We start from the raw sequence: 24,241 nt of genomic DNA on the forward strand, positions 1-24,241 counted from the left end.
TCGAAGATATTAAAGTTAACCTGAGTGCAATACCTAATATTTCTACGCTTATTATTGAAGTCTTGTTCGGAGATGCACCGGAAGATGCCTTCGATATATTACCAGGTCTATCGATTAAATGGCTCAAGAAACACGAGCGTCAACGTTGCAGTATTATTCATATCGGAGCATCGCCCGTTGCAACCCTCGAGGGGGTCCAAATTATTAAAAGTGACAGTATTTCTCTTTCTAAGATATTCTTGCCGTATAATATACATTTGATAAGGTTGATGTATAGTCTCAAAACATTTAAGCAAGACCAATTAAAGACTATTATATGATCGTTATATACACTATGAGTTTATATCCGGCGCTCAATGAAGCATTTGAAAAGATGGATACCGTTGATGGATTTCGATTACATCAAATAAGCGACATAAAACATCGAATAGTGAAGGAGAGGGAGTTGAGACTTGGATTGTATAAAAAGTATCGCAGAGCCGTGAATGCTCTGGACGGAGTTAACACCGCTCTTGTAGTATCTGGCATGGGACTCGGTGTAGCGGGTATCGGTTTACTATCAACTATAATCGCCGCGCCTATCGTGCTCGGCATGGAAATAACCGCTGGAGTCTCGGGACTGGCAGGAAGAGCGATAAAATTCATTTCTCGTAGGTTACAAAAGAAAGCATTAAAACACGATAGTATTCGGATACTCGCCGAAGCAAAGTTGAACAGCATCGAGGATCATATTTCGACAGCAATGGCCGATTGTAAGATATCCGAGGATGAGTTTCGTTTAGTGCTGTCGGAGCTTAACAAATACAATAAAATGAAGCAGGAGATTCGATCAAAATCTCGTAAGACCAGTGGTATTAGCGAAGACGAGAAAAAAAAGTTCATAGAAGAGGGGAGGCAACAAGCTCGTCAATTATTCCGTGCCAAAACCAAAGAACTGGTTGGAGATTAAAAATAGATTGTTTACTATCGTGTGATTACATTTAGACAAATGCTAACATAAATATATAATAATGGAGAAAGCTATTCAATGGAAAGAATTACCACAAGGTTTTTATTATATCAGTGATGTCAAACCAACCAAATACGGTTATCAATTGTTTCTTATCAATTTACAAAAAGAGTGTAGTTATATAGTCTGGTCTCCTAGTAAAATGAACGAAGAACTTAATAAAAATGTTGAATATCGCTTTATCGATAAAAATAATGAAGAATATTTTTATTACCATTTAGGCTCATCTAAAGCAATGATTGGCCCCAGGTATTGGTGAGCTAGAGCCAATTTAACTTAATCTTATGACTATCATTAAATCGCATCATCATTTTGGCATAAAAAATTCCATCTGTAGTAGCAGTATAGGTATACGATTCCTGCTCCAGTGGAGTTGCGGCAGAACCATCATTACCTATACTACTTGTAATGTCCACAACAAAGATTTCACTATTATGCAATTCCTTCTAGGCTTACAACGTATCAATCAACCCTCATAAGTTCTGTTTTTCAATGATACATTAAATTCTGATGCCATAGCAGTTATGTTAAAAGTTCTATTCCCATTACCAATTATATGATTTTCTATTGGTGCCACTAGTTCACAACATCCTAGTGGCTCTGTTTTTTAAGTATTAATTTCTTTTTTTTCAGGTACCTTGTTGCAGTTATTTGCAAGAAACTATGCTACAAAACAGAACGTGTTTGCGTACTCTGGTAAGTTTGCAGGATCAGCTTGGTACCCATGGGGATTTCGGGTAAGAATAAAGAATCCCAAGCAACTTATGCTTGTTGTAAGAATTGGAAGGTTAGGCTTGGTGAATTGGTTGGTTGCATGTAGTAGTATAGGTAATGATGGTCCTGGCTCACTTCCACTGGAGTCAGATTTATATACCTATACCACCACTACAGATGGAATTTTTTATGTCAAAATGATGATGCGATTCAACGATTGTCATGAGATTAAACTAAATTGTAAGAAAATATTCTCTATTATTTTTACTCATACGCATACCATTATTTTGAACAAAGTAATATTCAACATTTTTACAAAGTTCTTGTTTCTTTTTACTAGGAGACCAGACTATATACTCTTTTTCGAAATTGGAAAGAAACAATTGATGACCGTATTTGGTTGGTTTGACATCATCGATATAATATATACCCTGTGGTAATTCTCGCCATTTGATTGGCTGCATTATTATATACTTATGTTAGCATTCGTTTAAATGTGATCAAGCAATCTATTTTTAATCTCAAACCATTTCTTTGGTTTTGGCACGGAATAATTGACGCGCTTGTTGTCTCCCCTGTTTTATGAACTTTATTTTCTCGTCTTCGCTAATACCACTGGACTTACGATAATTGGATCGAATCTCCTGCTTCATTACGTTGTATTTGGTGAGTTCTGACAGCACTAAACGAAACTCCTCCTAGGATATCTTACAATCAGCCATTGCTGTTGAAATATGGTCCTCAATGCTGTTCAACTTAACTTCGGCGAGTATCGAAATATTATCATGTTTTAATGCTTTCTTTTGCAACCTACGAGAAATAAATTTTATCGCTATTCCTGCCTGTCCTGAGACTCCGGCGGCTATTTCCATGCCAAGTACGATAGGCGCGGCGATTATAGTTGATAATAAACCAACACCGGCTACACCGAGTCCCATGCTAGCTGTTACAAGCGCAGTGTCAACTCCGTCGAGAGCATTCACGGCACTTCGATACTTTTTATACAATCCAAGTCTCAACTCCCTCTCCTCTATTCTATGTTTTTATGTCGCTTTTTTGATGTAATCGAAATCCATCAATAGTATCCATCTTTTCATCGAGCGCTGGATATAAACCTATAGTGTATATTATTATATCATATAATAGTCTTTAAGTGGTCTTGCTTCAATGTTTTGAGAGTATACATCAGCCTTATTAAATGTATATTATACGGCATAAATATCTTAGTAAGAGAAATGCTATTACTTTTATTAACTTGGATCCCCTCAAGGGTTGCAACGGGTGATGCTCCTACATAAATTATACTACAACGTCGACGCTCGTGTTTCTTAAGCCATTTGATTGATAGACCTGGTAATATTTCGAAGGCATCTACTGGTACATCTCCAAACAAGACTTCAATAATAAGTGTAGAAAGATTAGGTATTGCACTTAAGTTCTGTTTTATATCATTGAATTCGGTAACCAAATTTAAACTAACCTTTTTAAGTGCCGGACGACTCAATAACATATGACCTGGGTTTTCTGGCAGTCGAGAGACTGACACACTTTTTCGTTTTGAGGGGATATAAGCCGCGAGTACGATCCCACTATTTATTATCTTAGTTAATTGATGTCCCTTACCCATCATCACATACGGTGGGGTAATGACGATATTCAATAGCCACTCGATTTTTTCTTCGATCATAGTCCATTTATTATCATCGTTGCGAGTAAGATTGTATGAAGTGTTTTATTGAGTCTACTAACGTCGACATCGCTTAAATCTCCTTGATTACCTATGAATGTAATGTCTAATGTCTTTCCGCTTGTATACATTATCTTGTAAGTGTAAAGCGTATAACTTTCCATCGGTACCGGGTTTACCGAATCCTTCTGTGTCTCCGAGATCGGAAAGCGCAATTGTATTACATTGTCTGTGTTCCAGGGCCTGATGAATCAACCATTATTTATAATATGGAGTGTTACACTCAAGTATCCTATATGTACAGGTTGATGTTTTACATCTAATACAGAAATTTTGAGGTCTGAAATCATACCATGCTTTAATTTTTTGTATTGTAATGTTGAGAAAGATTCCGTTCTACCGCTATTATATTTTTCATCTTTGACTGGAATAGCTCTAAGCATAGTTGAAGGATTTTCGAGTTGAATATTATCCGTCGTACTTATCTGATCAAGATGGATGTACAACTCTTTATAGGGAACTAAATCGGGTAATTTTAACTCCATGCCCTGTTTCGTTGGGTTTGATTACTATTGCTATTCTTTCTTCTCCTGTATTACAAATCCAAGTGTATCTGATAAGCTCCAATCAATAATTACTTGCTTTTCTCCAGCCCTTTAAATCAGGAACCCATTCGACTCATTTTGTGTGAGACTAATTCCATTGAGCTTAAAAATTTCATCATTGAGGGAGCATACGCTGTAATACCCATCAGGTATAATGACGCGATTGCCTTCACCACTGAAAGCTTCAGTTAGTCTTAACAAATTATTATCTCTCGCAGCACTTATGTTGGTCCACCGCAGGTAATACGTTACATCGCATAGAGCGACTTCAAGTTGACCAGCCAAGTTATCGATAGTATGAAGCAGTTGAATAGACTGACCATTTGTTATTCCTGGGAGTGTAACATACATACAGTCGTGCCTCGTTTATACAGACTTCAGATATCCAGAAACCTCGGTTCCCGGACAATTTTCATTCAAAACGGAATAATTACTATATAAATTTACCCGTATATCCGGAAATTTAGTTTCCGGAACCGGACGGTCATTTTCATACACAAAATACTGAAATGCACACAATATTGTCTCACTTATCTGGACAATACACTTTCGCTGGTGGTAATCCTTCCGCTGGTGGTAATCCTTTGATTCCTGAGAAGTCAATTAACCAAGTGACACTGAGTTACGTTTGAGACAAGCTTGTTTATTCTACATGTAATCCCCTTCGATAAATATGGCGTCTGTGGAGGTCAGAGGTCAAAGTTGTGTAAGTATAACCTGTCAACCATCGAATCTTCAGCGATACGCAGTTACAGCACGCAAAAAAAAGGGAAATTTGTCTGTTTAAAGAAAAACACCCTTCAGCAAGTTTAGAAACCATCAGTAAGCATAATGGCACTGAATTTGGACATACCATAGGAAAATCGACAATTGGTGACATTTTAAAAGACAAACAGAAGTGGCTAAATCTCCTGGAAAATGGATGTATCTGTTTGCTCTGTCATCTGTCATGAGTTGCATAATTGATGGGAAGTAACTCTTCCAGTAAGGAGCTGGTTTCAGTTATACGGAAATTCGTTTATACGGACGAATTGTGAAATGATGCAAGTGTCCGTATAAACGAGGCACGACTGTATTAAATATACAAAGATACTATATCATAACTTAAATGTGAAATCAAACATTATTTATAATATGAAGTGTTACACACAAGTATCCTATATGTACAGGTTGATGTTTTACATCTAATGCAGAAATTTTTTATATTGTAATGATGAGAAAGATTCTGTTCTACCGGTATTATATTTTTCTCCTTTGACTGGAATAGCTCTCAGTAGAGTTGAAGGACTTTCGAGTTGAATATTATCCGTCGTACTGATCTGATCAAGATGGATGCACAATTCTTTATAGGGAACTTAATCGGGTAATTTAATTCCATGCACTGTATCGTTGGGTGGTATTATTCGCGTTTTGCCTTTAAGTCCAAGTGTTTCTGCAAAGATCTTGGCAAGAAGTAAATTCTCTTCTCCAGCGTTTAATTTCAGCATCCCATTCGACTCATTTTGTGTGAGACTAATTCCATTAGGCTTAAACATTTCATCATTGACTGAGCATACGCAGTAATACCCATTAGGTATAACAATGCGAGTGTGATCAATACCTAATTCTCCTATTATAAACTTATTATTTTCTATCACATCATTTATATTGGTCCACCGTGGGTAATACGTTACATCGCATAGGGCGACTTCAAGTTGTCCATCCGAGTTATCGATAGAATGAAGCAGTTGAATAGACTGACCATTTGTTATTCCCGGGAGTGTGACATACATATTAAATATACAAAGATACTATATCATAACTTGAATATAAAATCAACTAACATTACTAATTAGTCGATTTTAGTAAGTGCCTCTGGTGCTAATTTTGTTGTTGAATTCCCTGATATCTTTGAAAAACACAGGGTCACAGCAGCTAGCGATAAAATGGTGCACGATTGGTTTCACAATCCAATGCAATTTTGGCAGAACAAGTTAAACTTTGCCATATGGTGTGCCACAACAGGATGTGGTGTATCTCTTAATGCCCCCGGATTTGAACTAAATAAGTCTGTTTTATCATTTCACGTGTACTATCAGATTAGACGTATACTTAAAGAAATTAGTGCCCCATTAACGCAGGATCGAGCAATAATCCGTACAATAGGTTCGCGTATGAGCGTCTTTGTCAGGAATTTAATATTTCTACGAGTAGATTGGCGTATAAAAGGACTTAAACTGTTAAAGAAGAAAGCGATGATTTAGTTGAAAAACTCATCAACCATTCGATCCATTTTAGTTGTTACAGAAAAAAATCTTTTTGTAAGATTGCATAATCTTAATCATGGCTGGGAACTTTCGAGTAACGATTGGAGGGGAGATCTTATGAGTTTTAAGAGTGGTTAAGCTTATATTGTTACAAAATTTGTGCAACTAAACAATTCCGCAAACGCTTGGAATGTATTTTTTAATGATAAAACAGAAAATAATTTTACTAACACATGAGTTGTAAGAGTTAAGGAATCAATAAGAACTTAAAACACGAACAGGAATAATTGGTTCTTGGACAGCGCTCGATGCGCAAGAAACAGTTTGTCGCAAACGTAGAGGATGCTATTAAGTCACCAGTTGACATACCATCTTCTATAAAACGTTATCAAGATGTATTACAGTACGCTCAATCCAAAGTAGACTACGTTTATGGGGCAGGACTATACATGTCTCCAAGTAATATGGAACTTAAGATCAGTCAAATGATCGGCTATAATAATAAAATTGTAATTGCTACTGATCAACAAAAACAGGTATAAATTCAGATATTAACACCGAATTAATAACACAGGCGAAATGGGAATAGTAAAGCCACAGACACCACAACAACCGTCTACTAACGCACAACCACAAGTGCCACCGCATATTGCCGCTAAAAAAAGGTGGAGTTGTGGCGGGTTTACTCATGATTTGGTTAAATAGTCTTAAACGGATACGTACAACAGCTCGGCAATTGCTACAATCACTGCCCTCAAGTTTTGACTAAGCCAAGTGGTGGTCTTAGCTAATAAATTCAAGAGCTAGGAAACAATACTCCCTATTATGCCGGGAAGTGCAGATGCGGCTTTCCCAGCGAGCTTTCCCAGCGCTTCTCCTAATGCTTTTAAATGCTTTTTTATCCACTCTTTTACGCCATTTTTATCACTAGCGATGTGGGTGGTCTGCTGCCATCGGTTAACGCGAGAGTCAAAGTCGATATAATAAATCCCAATGTGGTTAAAATACTGGCAATGGTTATCCCCTGCTCTCTGAACAATGTTTTAATTTTATCGTCCAGTGTAGTATCATCGTTGAGGACTTTATCGATAGTTTCTTGAATTCGACTGATTTGTGAATGAAGTGCCTTTCTATTACTGGAAGCAGCTTCGAGGCGGGCCAATCTTTCGTCCTCTAAGTTACGCAATCTTTCTGCAACGCGGCGTCTACTGAATTCATCCCCTGCCTTTTCAAGTTTTGTTTTCTCATAAGCTATATGCTTGTCGAGTTCAGATAGCTTGGCTATATTATTGATGAGTTCTTCCCGCATTGTTTGCATTGCCTTGTCAAGACCTCGTAATTCCCTAATACTGAACTCTGAGGATGGTACCTGTAACGTGGAATTATCGTAGTAGGTATCCAAAATTTCTCCAAGTCCATCCAAGGCCAGCTTCAAGCTTTCTTCCAAATTATCTTTATCTATGGTACCGAGTTCAGCACGCACAGTCTTAAGAACCTTAGTAATCTTCGCAGAAAGTTTTTCTTGTGAGTAGTCTACAAAACCTAATTCACAGTGTTGATGCCGTTTTTACTGGCTGTTGTAGACAAGGCTAGGGGCTTAGGAGTACGAGAATATTCCTTTACTATCTATCGTAAACTTTGAATAGTTACAACCTATTGGGCTTTCTTTTAAGGCATCGTAATAATCATTACCTGCTGGTTTCAAAAGTTCATCGTTAAGATTCATAAAGCTGGTTTCATCAGTACCCTCTCCGATTGTACTAGTATCAGTTAAGTTATCTAGATTAAAATCATCCATTTTTATATTAAACATAAGGTTACATAATTTCAATATAACAATGTCGCAAAACGGACGCAAGTTAAACGCACAACGCAGACTTCGGGATCTATTAGGGATCAAAGCAATTCGTCAGTCTGTAACTATAACTAATTACCCGAGTACCATTGATCAGAATCAAACACTTCTGGTTCGCTTTCCTAATGTCGGCGCACACGATGTGTTAGTTCCGGGAACTGCACGACTATCATTTACCATTAGTTTGAATTCTACTGACGCTAGCAGAGAGCGCGTTCATTAAAATTAGCGGTAATGAAGTTTTGAGTATTGATGACAGTGATGTATATTTTTGTTACATGGATCTCTGGAGAACGGCTAAAGAACGAGAAAACTTACAGTACCAAGGTATTTGTAATCAGAACACATTGAGACTGCGTGTAGGTGCTGATAGTGGTGATAATACTGTCGTAGGAGATAAGGCTGTTGCTGATGCATTAGTTAACCGATTCTATATTCCGCTAGACTTTGAATTACTAGATAGTCACATGCCCTTTTATCAAGCATCTCTAGGCGATAGGTTGGAATACGAACTCACTTTTAATGACTACGGCAGAGTAATCAAAGCTACTGAAGATCCTAGTAACTGTTCTATTGACAATATCTCACTGGAGTATGATATGATAACAGATCCTGAATTAGCCAGACAAATTCGTAACCAGTATACCGGAGGTTTAGCCATTTTCTACGATCACGTGCTTTGACACAGAAAGATCACCAGGAACAAAAGAGATACGACGTGGAATATCAATCTTAACATCCCAGCGAGATCATTGAAGAGTATTTTAATGTTGTTCGAGGACCCCTTTGAAGCATTGGCAAGAGATACCGAGAAGTTCTACAATCCCAAGATTACCAAAGTAGAATTGACTATCGAGGGTGTGCCTAATCAACTATATAGTCAAGGTATGCAAGCATATCAACGGTGGGATGAGATTAAAAAACTCCCTTCTATAAAACGAAGCCCAGAAGTTAACGCGGTCGCGAAAGATTTGTCTCTCGGGGATGTATCCATGGGTGAATACCTCACCACGAAGTATGCGCTATGGCTCGACATGTGAACCACGGACGATGACCAACTACACGGCAGTGGGTGGAGAACAGAAAATGCCAGTGAGGGTGTTACTATACAGATAAAGAAGCATCAGGAATCGGCTGGTTAATTAAACATATATTTGTACGTGATTATAGACGCGGAACTTAATATACAGAATGGACGATTCGTGCAAGCAATCTATTGATAATCTTTTACCTAAAGAACTGCACTGCGCTATCATCTGCGGGCAAACGGGTTTTATTCTAGATATGTTACAAAGTCATTATCGGAACGTTTTCGATCATATTATTATTCTGTGTCCAACTATAAACGTTGATAAAACATACCTATTGAGAGATTGGGTAATGAATGATCCCGAGGTGTACAAAGTTGATCCGGGCGATCGTTTACAAGACTGTTTACGAGTATGTCACGAAAATACAAAGGAGAATCAACCCTTTTCGTAATAGACGACTGCAGTGCGAGTAAAGAACTTACCAAAAGAAAGATATGCTTTCATATTTAGCATTCTCCGGTCGGCATACTCAGCATAGCGTTTGGGTACTTACCGTATATGACCGCGGATAAGCGGACCCCGTAGATAAGCCGAGGTGTTAACTTGACCATTGAAATTACGAAAGAAAATGATATGACCCGCAGAAAACACTGCGAAGTCGGACTGCGCTGGTGGAAGACATGTGCCGGTACTCGCAGATATTCAATAATATAAGATGAAAAACGTTGTAATTATATTGAAAAAGTCATTATTATTTCTAATAAAGATTTAACAAACCAGTCATCCACTTTCATAATGTGGGAAGCTGTTTCTTTTGTCTTTTCTTAAACTCATAATGATCGTTTTTTGTTGCCATCAACAACGAAGCGCCATTTTGTGAATCGTTGTATATAGAACTATGAACCCGTGAGAAAATGTACCAACAAATGAAAACACAAGTCAAATATTTAGTTTCAAATCATTGTATTTTTGGTTATTTGTTTTGTGTACAAATAACTAAATAAAAACATATATACATTATCATTTACATCACATCATCCCTGGTAAATCCATCAAATTCGGTGTCGCTGTCCTCACTGGCCAGAATTGCCCACGCAGCTTCTTCTGTCGCATCGTCGTAGTAATCATGGAGGTCATCACATGCCATGACATCTTCCACATCCATAGAAACCAGGGCGGGGGAGACGAACTCCTCGAACAAAATGTCATCTTCAGATCCGTCCATTGCGTTTGAAATTCCACATTTCTAAAACGATTTCTGCACCATGTCTGTGGGGATCTCATCCCAAGACTCCACCACCCACTTTGCTACTTCTGCGAGTGGAGCTCTTCTCATAGCGTTCGACTTGGTGAAGGTGTGGTCGCTGTCTAGCATCCACTTGGACCACTTCTTCCGGACGTGGGTCTTGAATGGTTTGTTAAGGCATACGTCAAGGGGCTGGAGATGGGATGTACATCCGCCTGGTATGACTGCTTGGTGTGTCTTGCTTTCTGTCAATTTTTTCTTTACACTCTGGCACTGGTGAGCTCGAAACATGTCCCATACATGTAGCAACTTGCATCCCCTCATGCCACCCGGCCTCAACATCTACACATCTGTCATCCATCGTTTAACTAAGTCTTCGTCCATCCATCCTTTGGGGTGTACTGCGACAACAACTCCAGACGGAAACTTGTCTTTTGTCATTGTCTTTCTTTTGAACACAACCATAGGTTTTAGTTTCGTCCCATCAGCCAAACAGGTTAAAACAACAGTAAAATGTTGTTTTTCGTTCCCCGTTGTCTTTACCGATATCGTCTTGGCACCCAGGTGGTCAACTGTTCTGGAGCCTGGCATATCGAAGTTCAAAGGTGTTTTGTCCATGTTGCCGATTTGACAAAGTTCATAGGCCATAGCCTTCCGTTCTTTGATGACAAAGGCATGAAACAAGTCCACTTTTGTGTTTACCTGGTCAGGCAGCCTCTGGGCGATGTGAGTTTTCTGCCTAAGTGTAAGGTGTCTCCTGTTCATAAACCTTGAACACCAGTGTGAAGATGCCTTAAACGTTGTTGGGAGGTCGAATTCCTTTTTCTTCGCCTTGTAAACCGTCAGTGCCCCTTGGCGAATCAAATTTCTGGTTCCCATGTAACCACACTGTCTTTGTTCCGTTATCCACTCATACAGGACATCCTCTAGTTTACTGTATGGTGATACGGCAAACCGTCTAGCTTTCTTTGTTTTCGGCATTTCTGTTAGTGCCGTCTTTTCTTTCCTCCAATTTCTAACTTGCCTCTCGTTAATATCAAACTGTCGTGCAGCCGCACTGTTGTTTGTCGACTCATCAACAGCAACGACTCGCAGTTTGAATGCAGCATCGTAAGCGTGGCGTTTTCGTTTTGAACTCATGATGAGAATGCCAGTCAATAAATAACTTTTATACACCTTTGCAGTAACTCACCAATTTGCTTCAATTCAACTTCAAACATTGCTGCCACTATTGTATGTTAATCCAATTGAATTAAATATACTATGAACAACTTAAATGACCATCACTTACTCACAGGCTTCTTCAGTTTATTAAACTAATCTCTCGAAAACAAAGGAATTTATCCCTTACTCCCAACACGATCGCTAAGCACCCACAACTTGAAAGTGTTTGTGTAAACAACATAACAATACCAATCGGCCCGTTATCATCAGTGCTCAATTCCTTGTGTACCGTGTTGCTTTTAAAACAACAGGAAGCAATCACAGTAGTCACCGTTTGTGACGTCACAGGAAACAGCTGATCACATGTTTTTGCAAATGGCGAACGGAATAACTCACCGTTACAGTTGTTTATTTGCCCCTTTCAATAAAGGTAGATACTTGTTCACTATCAATTTATGATTTTGGCAAAACGTATGTACCGGTAATAGTTATTGCGATTTCATCTGTGAATTATATATTGTCAAATGTAAAGATTGTGGAGTTTATGAAGAATGATAAAATTTGAACATTCAATTGAAAACTTATTATCGGAAGTAGTAACATGCATAACATTTTTTTAATAATGACAACTTTGGTGTATAATGATAACTTTATTGATAATTCATAACAATAATGGCTCTAATCGTGGCAACTTCCAAACTTTCAGGTTGTAATCTATCGGACCGTCATCACGATCTGTCGGATCACGATCTGAAAAATACTATCATGAAAGTATATCCTGTGGATAAGCCGACCCCTTTCTTCAGAATCTTTTTTCTGGTCCGCTTTAATAACGGCTAGGTATTGTCAATTTAAACATAAGTGCCCACTTACTAATAATGGAGACTCATGTGACACCGATTGTGGAGACACAACAACAAGTACAAACTCCAACTGCACAACAAGTGAACGAGGAAACACCACAAACACAGATTGCACATCAAGTGAATGAGGAAATACCAGCGATTGCACAACAACGAGCCAGAGTGACTAAGAATCCTTGAAAAGTTGCAGCTGGTAGGAAGGGTGCACTAGCGAGGAAGTCAAAACTAATACACAATTCAAATACTGAACATAGCACGATTAAAACTTGGGCTCCCTATACACTGGGGGTTGTTGCTATAGTGGTGGTATCGTTGTTTTATAAGACGGAGAAGAGAAAACGTCACCCCCGATTGACCAATCACAACAACAAGTTCAATTAGAGGTAAGCTCTCATATAATGTTATAAAGGCAATGACTACTCCAGTTACAGACGGTAAAATGTTAGTAGACGCATTGTATCATTCAGCGGTGGTCAGTGGCTTGGCCATTGGCTATGCCCGTATAGCTAAAATGATTACTAAAGCCACACCACCCAAGCTAGATTTTAATGGTTATGATATCGGTATGATGATTCTTCATTTGGATTGGCAATGGCTACAAAAGATATGCTAATCAAACAAAGACTTATCCCAGAAGACATAATGAAGTAATTAAACATTTGAATATTTTATATTATTGAACATTTGAATATTTTATATTCATATAAAACATTTGAATATGGCAACAATTGCGATGATGGTCGGTTGAGCTATTGTTAAAGCTTTATCTTTTTCAGGGAGTAATTTTTTATTTTCTAGTATGAGAGGAGAGGAGCATAAACGACATAATAAAGCATTAGAACAACTCGAAACAGCCCAGTCACAATGGGCCAGGCGCAGAATGGAGAGATTAGATTTTATTAATGATGAACTGCGTAAAGAGGGGCATTCAATTCAAACATTTAAGGATGTTGAATCTGCCATGCACGAATACTTCCTTGTTTATGGAAAGAAACTTGACCGAGTACCGAGACCAACAATAAGTCAGTTTTATACACCGTCAGAGGCTCAGAAAGACCCCGAGTTAGTATTTATAGTTTTTGGATTGACTGGTGTGATCTATTACATATCAGCCACTATGACCTGTAAACACACTATGTCAGGCTGAGTCTTATCAGCTATGAATAACCCTGACTACTCAGCTATGTCGCGATGACTGACTGACTGCTTACAACACGCATTTAGACAATTGATACTAGAAGTGTATATATATCACAATGGTGAGGGGCACATCAAGATGTAAATTCATACGCATGGGCCAATCATAAATTTGTGGAAAGAGCTGTATGGCGGATTTTTGTGGAATCCATTCCATTGCAATTAGAAAAGGGCATATTAATTATTCGTGTTCTGTATGTGGGATTGGGGTCAAAGGTAGTTACTGTTTATGTAAGAAACACGGAGCTGACAAGAAACAGTTTCAAATTATTTATGAGAGGAAAAGGGCTTACCGAAATGAGATAAATAGATTGGGTAGAATTCAAACCAATTAGACATTAGTTCACATGTATTTATATATCACAATGACTTATGTTGTCAGAGAGCTGAAAGCTTTGGCAAAGCAATGTGGTCTACGTGGATATTCTTGAATGAGAAAAGCTGAATTGACCGATTTACTCGGTTTTAAATACAACAAACCCCAGACTGTTAGAGAACTCAAAGCTCAAGCGAAAAAAAGTGGGCTGAGAGGTTATTCTCGAATGAGAAAAGCTGAATTGATTGCTTTACTAGATAATAATAAATCAGTTGGCGATGTTGATAAACCCACTGTTGTTGATAATAACGAGTTAAAATTTGTACCCACAGCTGGCGTTGGTAAATATCTAAGAGGTTGGAAGATGGATATTAATTCCAACATGGATGTTAATGATGTTAAGCCCATCGTATGGAGCAAAATTAACGAGGAGTTAGATGATTTAAATAGTATAAAATACCAGCTGACGGTTAAAATGTCATTGAGTAAAAGTACACAGGCGATAGCACTGAATATACCGAACCATATTTCCGAAGCAATCAAGAAGTCATAACCGAATCCGATACTATAAACGCATCATTAGATACATCAATTCAGAGGATCAATTCTTATCATTATATAAATATCATTATACGTGGATAAAGAGTTTAAGCAGGCTATTATACGATCAAACAAAACATGCGAGAAGGAAATATTTCTGTGAAAGATGCCTGCATGGGTACAGCAGACAAGATCTATTAGAAGCTCATAAAGAAGACTGCAGAGGTGTTGGACAGACTGCTATCAGGATCGATATGCCTAAAGAGGGAAAAAATATAATAAAATTTGAGCATTATTGTAATCAAATGCCAGTACCGTACGTAATTTATGCTGACTTCAAAGCGCTTATCAAACCTGTTGAAAATACCGACCGAAGCAATCAAGATAGTTTTACGTATAAAGCTCAAGAACATATTCCTTGTGGGTTTGGGTATACGGTTGTAAGGTATGATGGGAAAACAAACCCCCCCGTGATTTACAGAGGTCCCGATGCAGCGGGAAAGTTCCTAGAATAACTACAAAACGAAGAGAGAATAATCAGGGAAAATTTAATGCATGAGAAACCCATGTGTATGACGAAGGATGATTGGAGGACCTATAAGAAGTCAAAGGGTTGTCATGTTTGTAATAAACCCCTGAATGGGTTATTTGTAAGAGATCATTGCCACGTCACGGGTAATTATCGGGGAGCCGCTCATAACGAGTGTAACTTGAAACTAAAAATGAATTCTCAAACAATACCCATCCCCGTTGTGTTTCATAGCCTTAGCTTACATGATGAGATGAGAATCATATCCTCTATGTCAAAGACCGACGGCAGCTTAACGTGCATTCCTAATAATATGGAAAAATACATATCATTCTCCTTGACTATAACTATACATTATACGGACAAGGATGGGAAAGCCAGAATAAAGCAAAGTAATGGACTTTGATTCATATACTCCGTACAGTTTCTGTTATCTTTCCCTGGACAATTTAGCTAATGCAAACAATCCGGATGACTTTGCAATAACAAATCAATATACTGATCGGTTAACACAGCATTTGAAAAAGGTGTATATCCTTACGAATATATGGATGATTGGTCTAGATTCACGAAACTAAATTACCACCCCTTGAATCATTCTATAGTAACTTAACAGAATCTAAAATAACCGATGCCGATTATGAACACGCTCTGAAGGTGTGGGATAAATTAGGTTGTAAGAATTTAGGTGATTATCACGATCTGTACTTAAAAACTGATGTACTGTTACTCGCCATTATATTCGAGATATTTAGAAAGACATGTTTAAAACAATACGGCTTGGATCCGGCATGGTACTATTCCAATCCCGGACTATCATGGGATGCATTTTTGAAGAAGACTGGTGTAGAACTAAAACTACTCACCGATTACGATATGCACTTGTTTATTGAGAAAGGATTAAAAGGTGGTATATCGATGGCGGCGAAAAGGTATTCTAAGGCTAATAATAAATTAGTGGAGGGATATGATCAGAGTAAACCCGATACGCACATATTATATCTCTACGCCATCAATTTGTGCGGATTTGAGTGGGTCGATGTGAATGATATCGATGTGAATGATATACATGAGGTAGATGTGAATAAAGGGAACATACTAGAAGTTGACTTGGTATATCCAACAGAGTTACACAAAGATCATAACAGTTATCCGCTAGTTCCTGAAAGATTAATGGTTAATAAAGATTGGATGTCCGAATATCAACACTCCTTGATGGGTAACACAAGGTTAGCTAACGTAGAAAAACTCGTACCAAATTTGATGGATAAGACAAAATATTCAACAGACTGGTGTAGGTTGGTACGTTGGAGTATTCTTGACTTGTCAAAACACTTAATGTTACTTTTATTACAACGAACTTAAGAAGCAATACGGTGATAGATGCGAGGTGTTATATACCGACACAGATTCTTTGTTGATGGAAATACAAACTGAGGATGTGTATAAAGATATGGCAGAAAAAATAGATATGTACGACACGAGCGATTACCAAAAAGATGTCGAATCTAGACCAATCATCCATATATTCGTAAGGATATACACCTTTTCTCAGCAACAAATGACGCAATGATCTCTTACGGAATCCCCATTCAGGTTTTTTTTTAGTTGACCTCTTATAGGCCCTCCAATCATCCCTTGTCATCCACATTGGTTTCTTACCCGATAAATTTTCCCTGATTATTCTCTCTTCATTTTGTAGATATTCTAGGAACTTTCCCGCTGCATCGGGACCTCTGTAAATCACGGGGGGGTTTGTTTTCCCATCATACCTTACAACTATATATCCAACCCCACAAGGAATATGTTCTTGAGTATTGTATGTAAAACTACTATCTTGATAATTATCTTGATTATTTTCTATAGGTTTTATAAGCGCTTCGAAGTCAGCATAAATTACGTACGGTACTGGCATTTGATTACAATAATGTTCAAATTTTAATATATTTTTCCCCTCTTTAGGCATATCGATCCTGATAGCAGTCTGTCCAACACCTCTACAGTCTTCTTTATGCGCTTCTAATAGATCTTGTCTGCTGTACCCATGTAGGCATCTTTCGCAGAAATATTTCTTTCTAGCATGTTTTGTTTGATCGTATAATAGTCTGCTTAAACTCTTTATCCATGTATAATGATATTTACCATCTTTTTCGATTAGAAATGAATTGATTCTGGGAATATGTTCTGGAGCGGACCTTATCCTGTGAACAACAATTCCTTTAGAAGAATGTCCGAAAACATTTATAGCTAGATTATTTTGCTTTTCCACCTGATCAATTTGTGATATTGGTGTAGGTTTGTCTATACCATCGAAGTTGAGTCCATCGTTTTGGGGATAGCTAGAAGGTCTATTTGCAATTTTAGAATCTATGGGGAACAATGCAGATCTTATCATCATTCTTAAACAGTCATCGGATTTATTTTTAACAATTATTATGGCTTTTTTCTTTTTATAATACGGGGGTAATTTCTCTATATGATCCACCTTTGAAGGGCATATAATTTGCTATATCTAAATATAAACTATCGATTTTATCCACACCCCAACCCGAACCTCTATAAGTCCAGCATTCTAAAGTTTCCTGTATCCTCTAAATTGATGTACCTAATGATGCGTTTATAGTATCGGATTCAGTTATAACTTCTTGATTGCTTCGGAAATATGGTTCGGTATATTCAGTGCTATCGTCTGTGTTACTTTTACTCAATGACATTTTAATCGTCAGCTGGTATCTTATACTATGTAAATCATCTAACTCCTCGTTAATTTTGCTCGATATGATGGGCTTAACATCATTAACATCCATGTTGGAATTAATATCCATCTTCCAACCTCTTAGATATTTACCAACGCCGGCGGATGTGGGTACAAATATTAATTCTTGTTGTTTTTTATCAACATCGTCAACTGATTTATTATCAACATCATTGTTATCTAGTAAATCGATCAATTCAGCTTTTCTCATTCGAGAATAACCTCTCAGCCCACTGTTTTTTGCTTGAGCTTTGAGTTCTCTAACAGTCTGGGCTTTGTTGTTTTCGAAACCGAGTAAATCGATCAATTCAGCTTTTCTCATTCAAGAATATCCACGTAGTCCACGTTGCTTTGCTAAAGCTTTCAGCTCTCTGACAACATAAGTCATTGTGATATATAAATACATGTGAACTAATGTCTAATTGGTTTGAATTCTACCCAATCTATTTATCTCATTTCGGTAAGCCTTTTTCCTCTCATAAAAAAATTGAAACCGTTTCTTGTCAGCGCCGTGTTTCTTACATAAACAGTAACTACCTTTGACCCCAATCCCACATACAGAACACGAATAATTAATGTGCCCTCTTCTAATTGCAATGGAATGGATTCCACAAAAATCCGCCATACAGCTCTTTCCACAAATTTGTGATTGGCCCATGCGTATGAATTTACATTTTGATGTGCCTCTCGCCATTGTGATAAATATACACTTCTAGTATCATTTGTCTAAATGCATGCCCAGCCTAACATCTCCACTGGGGATTTATTGATTAGCAGTCACTCTGACTCGCTGGCGCACTCTAACTAGGTCATGGTTTATGCGTAGTTATTGTGTAACCTAAAATCAATACAGCAGTCAACCCCATTAGTATGAATGCTACCTCGCGGTCTTTTGGTCCTCTGACGGTGTATAAAACCGACTTATTGTTGGTTTTGGCATAGGGTCAAGTTTTTTCCCATAAACGTGGAAGTATTCGTGCATGGCAGATTCCACATCCTTAAACATTTGAATTGAATGTCCCTGTCTACGCAGTTCTTCATGAATAAAATTTAATCTCTCTATTCTCCGTCGGGTCCATTGTGACTGGGCTGCTTCGAGTTGTTCTAATGCTTTATTATGTCGTTTACTCTCAGAACCTCTCATACTAGAAAATAAAAAATTACTCCCCGAAAAAGCTAGAGCATTAACAATAGCTCCACCGCCCATGATCGCAATTGTTGCCATACTATATGAATATAAAATATTCAAATGTTTAATTACTTCATTATGTCTTCTGGGATAAGCCCTTGTTTGATGAGCATATCTTTTGTTGCCATAGCCAATCCAATATCAAGAATGACCATACCGATATCATAACCATTAAAATCTAGCTTGGGAGGTGTGGCTTTAGTAATCATTTTAGCTATATGGGCATAGCTAATGGCCAAGCCACTGACCACCGCTGAATGATACGTTGTGTTTACCAACATTTTACCGTCTGTAACTGGAGTAGTCATGCTTCTTATAGCATTATATGGGGGCTAACCTCTAATTGAACTTGTTGTGACATCGGGGGTGATGTTTTCTCTTCTCTGGTCTTATAAAACAACCATACAGCTGCTATATCAACAACTCCTACTAGTGCCCAAGTTTTAATTGGATCAATATTTGAATTATTCATTAGTTTCGCTTTCCGCGCAAGCACGCCCATTCTTCCAGCTGAGATTTATTTTTGTTTTTTCCGCGTCACTCTGGCTTGTTTTTGTGTTTGTGGTATTTCCTCATTCACTATCTGTTGTGCAATCAGGGTAATTATTTCCTCGTTCACAATCTGTTGTGGTGTCACTTGTTGTGATTGTGTTTCTGCTAATGTTTAATTTATCGTATTTTTACTGTAATTTTGCTTTATTTGCTATAATTTTGCTATATTTGCTATAATTTTGCCACATTTTGCTATAATTTTACCATAATTTTGCCACATTTGCTAAGCAATTGCATAAGCAGCTGGTTGATTGGTTTTTAATACGAGTTTACAGTGCTTCGTTGCTGCTAACAGTTTTCTGACTTTATCTCGTTCGAGCTTGGTATAAATAACATCATTTTCGTGTAGACATTCCTCAAATGAATCTCAGTCTTTGCAATGAAACAGGGCTACCCATTTGGTCTGCTCTCTCAGATCTTTCAGGACAGAGTTGTATTTTTGAGTAAGTACCCAAACGCTATGCTGAGTATGCCGTACGGAGAATGCTAAATACGAAAGCATATCTTTCTTTTTTGTGAGTTCTTTACTCGCGCTGTAGTCGTCTGTTACGAAAAGAGTTGATTCTCCTTTGTATTTTTCGTGACATACTCATAAACAGTCTTGTAAACGATCGCCCGGATCAACTCTGTGCACCCCGGTGTCATTCATTACCCAATCTCTCGATAGGTATGTTTTATTAACGCTTATAGTCGGGCACAGAATAATAATATGATCGAAAACGTCCCGATAATGACTTTCTAAAATATCTAGAATAAAAGCTGTTTTTCCACAACCCGTTTGCCCGCATATGATAGCGCAGTGTGGTTCTTTAGGTAAAAGATTATCAATAGATTGCTTGCACGAATCGTCCATTCTGTATATTAAGTTGCGCATCCATAATCACGTACAAATATATGTTTAATTTACTAGCTGATTCCTGGAGCTTCGTTATCTGTATAGTGACACCCTCGCTAGCATTTTTTATTCCGCTGCGGTGTAGTTGGTCATCATCCGTGGTTCGCATGTCGAGCTATAGCGCGTACTTCGTGGTGAGGTATTCACCCATCAATACACCCTGAGAGACAGATCTTTCACGACCGCGTTAACTTCTGGGCTTCGTTTTATAGAAGGGAGTTTTTTAATCTCATCCCACTGTTGATACGCTAGCGTTCCTTGACTATATAGTTGATTAGGAAGCCCTCGATAGTCAATTCTACTTTTGTAATATTGGGATTGTAGAACTTCTCGGTATTTCTTTTAAATGCATCGGAGGGGTCCTCGAACAACATTAAAACACCCTTCAACGACCTCGTGGGGACGTTTAGATTGATATTCCACGTCGTGTCCTTTTTGTTTTTCTTTCAATGTCGAAGCACGCGATCGTACAAAATGGCTAAACTTCCGGTATAATGGTTACGAATTTGTCTGGCTAATTCGGGATCTGTTATCATATAATACTCCAGCGAGATATTGTCAATGGAATAGCTAGCATCTTCAGCAGCTCTGATTACTCTGCCGTAGTCATTAAAAGTGAGTTCGTATTCTAACCTATCGCCTAGGGATGCTTGATAAAAGGGCATGTGGGAATCTAATAATTCAAATTCGAACGGAATATAGAATCGGTTACCTAATGGGCCGGCAACAGCGAGATCTTTTACGACGGTATTATCACCATTTTCAGCACCCACACGCAGTTTCAATGTGTTCCGATTACAAATACCTTGGTACTGTAAGTTTTCCCGCTCTTTATCTGTTCTCCAGAGATCCATGTAACAATAGTATACATCGCTATCGTCGATACTGAAAACCTCATTACCGCTAAGTTTAATGGCGATTTTCTTAACGATAGCACGACCTATGTTCTTAACGGGCTCCCTGTTAACGTCGGTAGATGTCAAACTAATCGTAAATGCTAGTCGGACAGTTCCCGGAACTAACACATCGTGTGCGCCGAGATTAGGAAAGCGAACCAGAAGCGTTTGATTCTGATCAATGGTACTCGGGTTATTAGTTATAGTTACAGACTGACGAATTGCTTTGACCCCTAATGGATCTCGAAGTCTACGTTGTGGGTTTAACTTGCGTCTGTATTGCGAAGACATTGTTACATTGAAATTATGTAACCTTATGTTTAATATAAAAAAATGGATGATTTTAATCTAGATGATTTTGATAACCCCAGTACAATCGGAGAGGGTACTGATGAAACCAGCTTTGGCGGCATGAATCTTAATGATGAACTTTTACAATCAACCGTTAATGATTATTACGATACCTTTAAAGAAACCCCAATTGGTCGTGACTATTCAAAGTTTGAATTAGATAGTAAAGGAATATTGCGACTGCGTGGCGCTCCGGATATTGATCTTATGAATTCTCGTACTCGTAAGCCCCTAGCCTTGCCCACGATAGCCGCTAAACACGGCATCAGCACTGTTTGTGATGAATTAGGTTTTGTAGACTACTCACGACGAGAAAAAGTTTCCACAAAGACTACTAAGGTTCTTCAAACTGTGCGTACTGAACTCGGTAACATAGGTAATTTGGATGAAAGCTCGAAGCTGGCCTCGGACAGACTCGGAGAAATCTTGGAAACCTACTACGATAATTCCACGTTACAGGTACAAACACAGAGTTTAGTATTGGGGAATTACGAGGCCTTGACAAGGCAATACAAACAATGCGGGGAGAACTCATCAATAATATAGCCAAGCTACCTGAAATCGACAAGCATATAGCTTATGAGAAAACAAAACTTGAACAGGCGGGCCATGAATTCAGTAGACGCCGCGTTGCAGAAAGATTGCGTAACTTAGAAGACGAAAGTTCAGCCTGCCTCGAGGCTGCTTCCAGTAATAGAAAGGCACTTCGTTCACAAATCAGTCGAATTCGAGAAACTATCGATCAAGTCCTCAACGATGACACTACACTAGCCGATAAAATTAAAACATTGTTCAGAGAACAAGGATTAACCATTGCCAGTATTTTAACCGCATTGGGATTTATTATATCAACTTTGAATCTTGCGTCAACCGGTGGTGGTACAGGAGGTGGTACACCCCCTAGGTCGGATGGTATAAAAGAGTGGATAAAAAAGCATTTAAAAGCATGAGGTTCAGCACTGGGAAAGCCGCGTCTGCACTGCCTGGTATAATAGGGAGTATAGTTTCCTGGCTCTTGAATTTATTTGCTAAGACCACCACTTGGCTTAGTCAAAACTTGTGGGCACTGATCATAGCAATTGCAGGGCTGTTGTACGTATTCGCTAAAGACTATTTAACCAAATCAGTTCGCTAAGAACTATTTATCCAAATCAGTTCGCTAAGAACTATTTATCCAAATCATGAGTAAACCAGCCGCGACTCCACCCACTATAAGCGCTGTTTTTTCATCAATATGCTGTTGATTTTTAGTTACAATATGCGGTGGCACTTGTGGTTGTGCGTTAGTAGATGTGTTAGTAGATGTTTGTGGCTTGACTATTCCCGTTTCGCCTGTATTTGTCAAATGGTGAATTAATGGCGTCCTCCACGTTTGCGCCAATCTTTTTTTGTGCATCGAGCGCCGTCCCAGAACCAATAATGGACGTTCGTGTTTGCAATTGTGTACCGAGAATTGCCCATACATAAGTTCTTATTGATTCATTAACTCTTACAACTCATGGGTTAGTAAAATTATTTTCTGTTTTATCATTAAGAAATTCATTCCAAGCGTTTGCGGTATCGTTCTGTTGTACAAATTTTGTAACAATATAAGCCAAACCACCCTTAAAACTCATAAGAGAACCTCTCCAATCATTACTCGAAAGTTCCCAGCCATGATTAAGATTATGCAATCTTACAAAAGATTGTTTTTCTGTAACAACTTAAATGGATCGAATGGTTGATGAGTTTTTTTAACTAAATCATCGCTTTCATCTTTAACAGTTTTTTGTCCGCTGTACGGAACACCTAGACCATTCCTTTAGAATTCCTTTAAAACGCCAATCTTTACTCGTAGAAACATTAAATTCCTGACAAATACGTTCATACGCGAACCTATTGTACGGATTATTTGATGCATTCCATGCTCGATCCTGCGGTAATGGAGCACTAATTTCTTTAAGTATATGTCTAATCTGATAGTACACGTGAAATGATAAAACAGACTTATTTAGTTCAAATCCGGGGGCATAAAGAGATACACCATATCCTGTTGTGGCACACCATATGGCAAAGTTTAACTGGTTCTGCCAAAATTGCATCGGATTGTGAAACCAATCGTGCACCATTTTATCGCTTGTTGCCGTGAACCTGTATTTTTTAAAGATATCAGGGAATTTAACAAAAGAATTAGCACCAGAGGCACTTACTAAAATCGACTGATTAGTAATATAAGTTGATTTCATATTTAAGTTATGATATAGTATCATTGTATATTTAATATGTATGTAACACTCCCGGGAATAACAAATGGTCAGTCTATTCAACTGCTTCATACTATCGATAACTCGGATGGTCAACTTGAAGTCGCCCTATGCGATGTAACGTATTACCCGCGGTGGACCAATATAAGTGCTGCGAAAAGAAATAATGGGGTAAGGATAATTGAAAACAATTTTATTGGCGAACCCATTGTTATACCTGATGGGTATTACAGCGTATGCTCACTCAATGATGAATTTTTTAAGCCTTTGGGAGTTAGTCTCACACAAAATGAGTCGAATGGGATGCTAATTTTGAACTCTGGAGAAAAGGAAATGACTTTTGGAGGGTTCTTAGCAG

The 24,241-nt window shown here is 38.2% G+C and overlaps 1 protein-coding gene across 2 annotated transcripts in view; it reads left to right on the forward strand.

The window, feature by feature from the left end:
* Positions 1 to 24,241, forward strand: part of LOC124118347 (28S ribosomal protein S15, mitochondrial-like) — a 122,240-nt gene that overhangs the window by 40,731 nt on the left and 57,268 nt on the right. Inside the window, exon 2 of one of the 2 annotated variants that reach the window (XM_046480440.2) lies at positions 1,643 to 1,705. The exons of the other annotated variant lie outside the window; for it this stretch is intronic. Within the exon in view, the coding sequence (XP_046336396.1) occupies positions 1,643 to 1,705 (63 nt within the window). The remainder of the gene's footprint in view (positions 1 to 1,642; positions 1,706 to 24,241) is intronic. 2 annotated transcript variants of the gene reach the window in all.

Source organism: Haliotis rufescens, unplaced genomic scaffold, assembly GCF_023055435.1.
Source record: "Haliotis rufescens isolate VD_foot unplaced genomic scaffold, xgHalRufe1.0.p SCAF_5, whole genome shotgun sequence".
Lineage (NCBI taxonomy): Eukaryota > Metazoa > Mollusca > Gastropoda > Lepetellida > Haliotidae > Haliotis > Haliotis rufescens.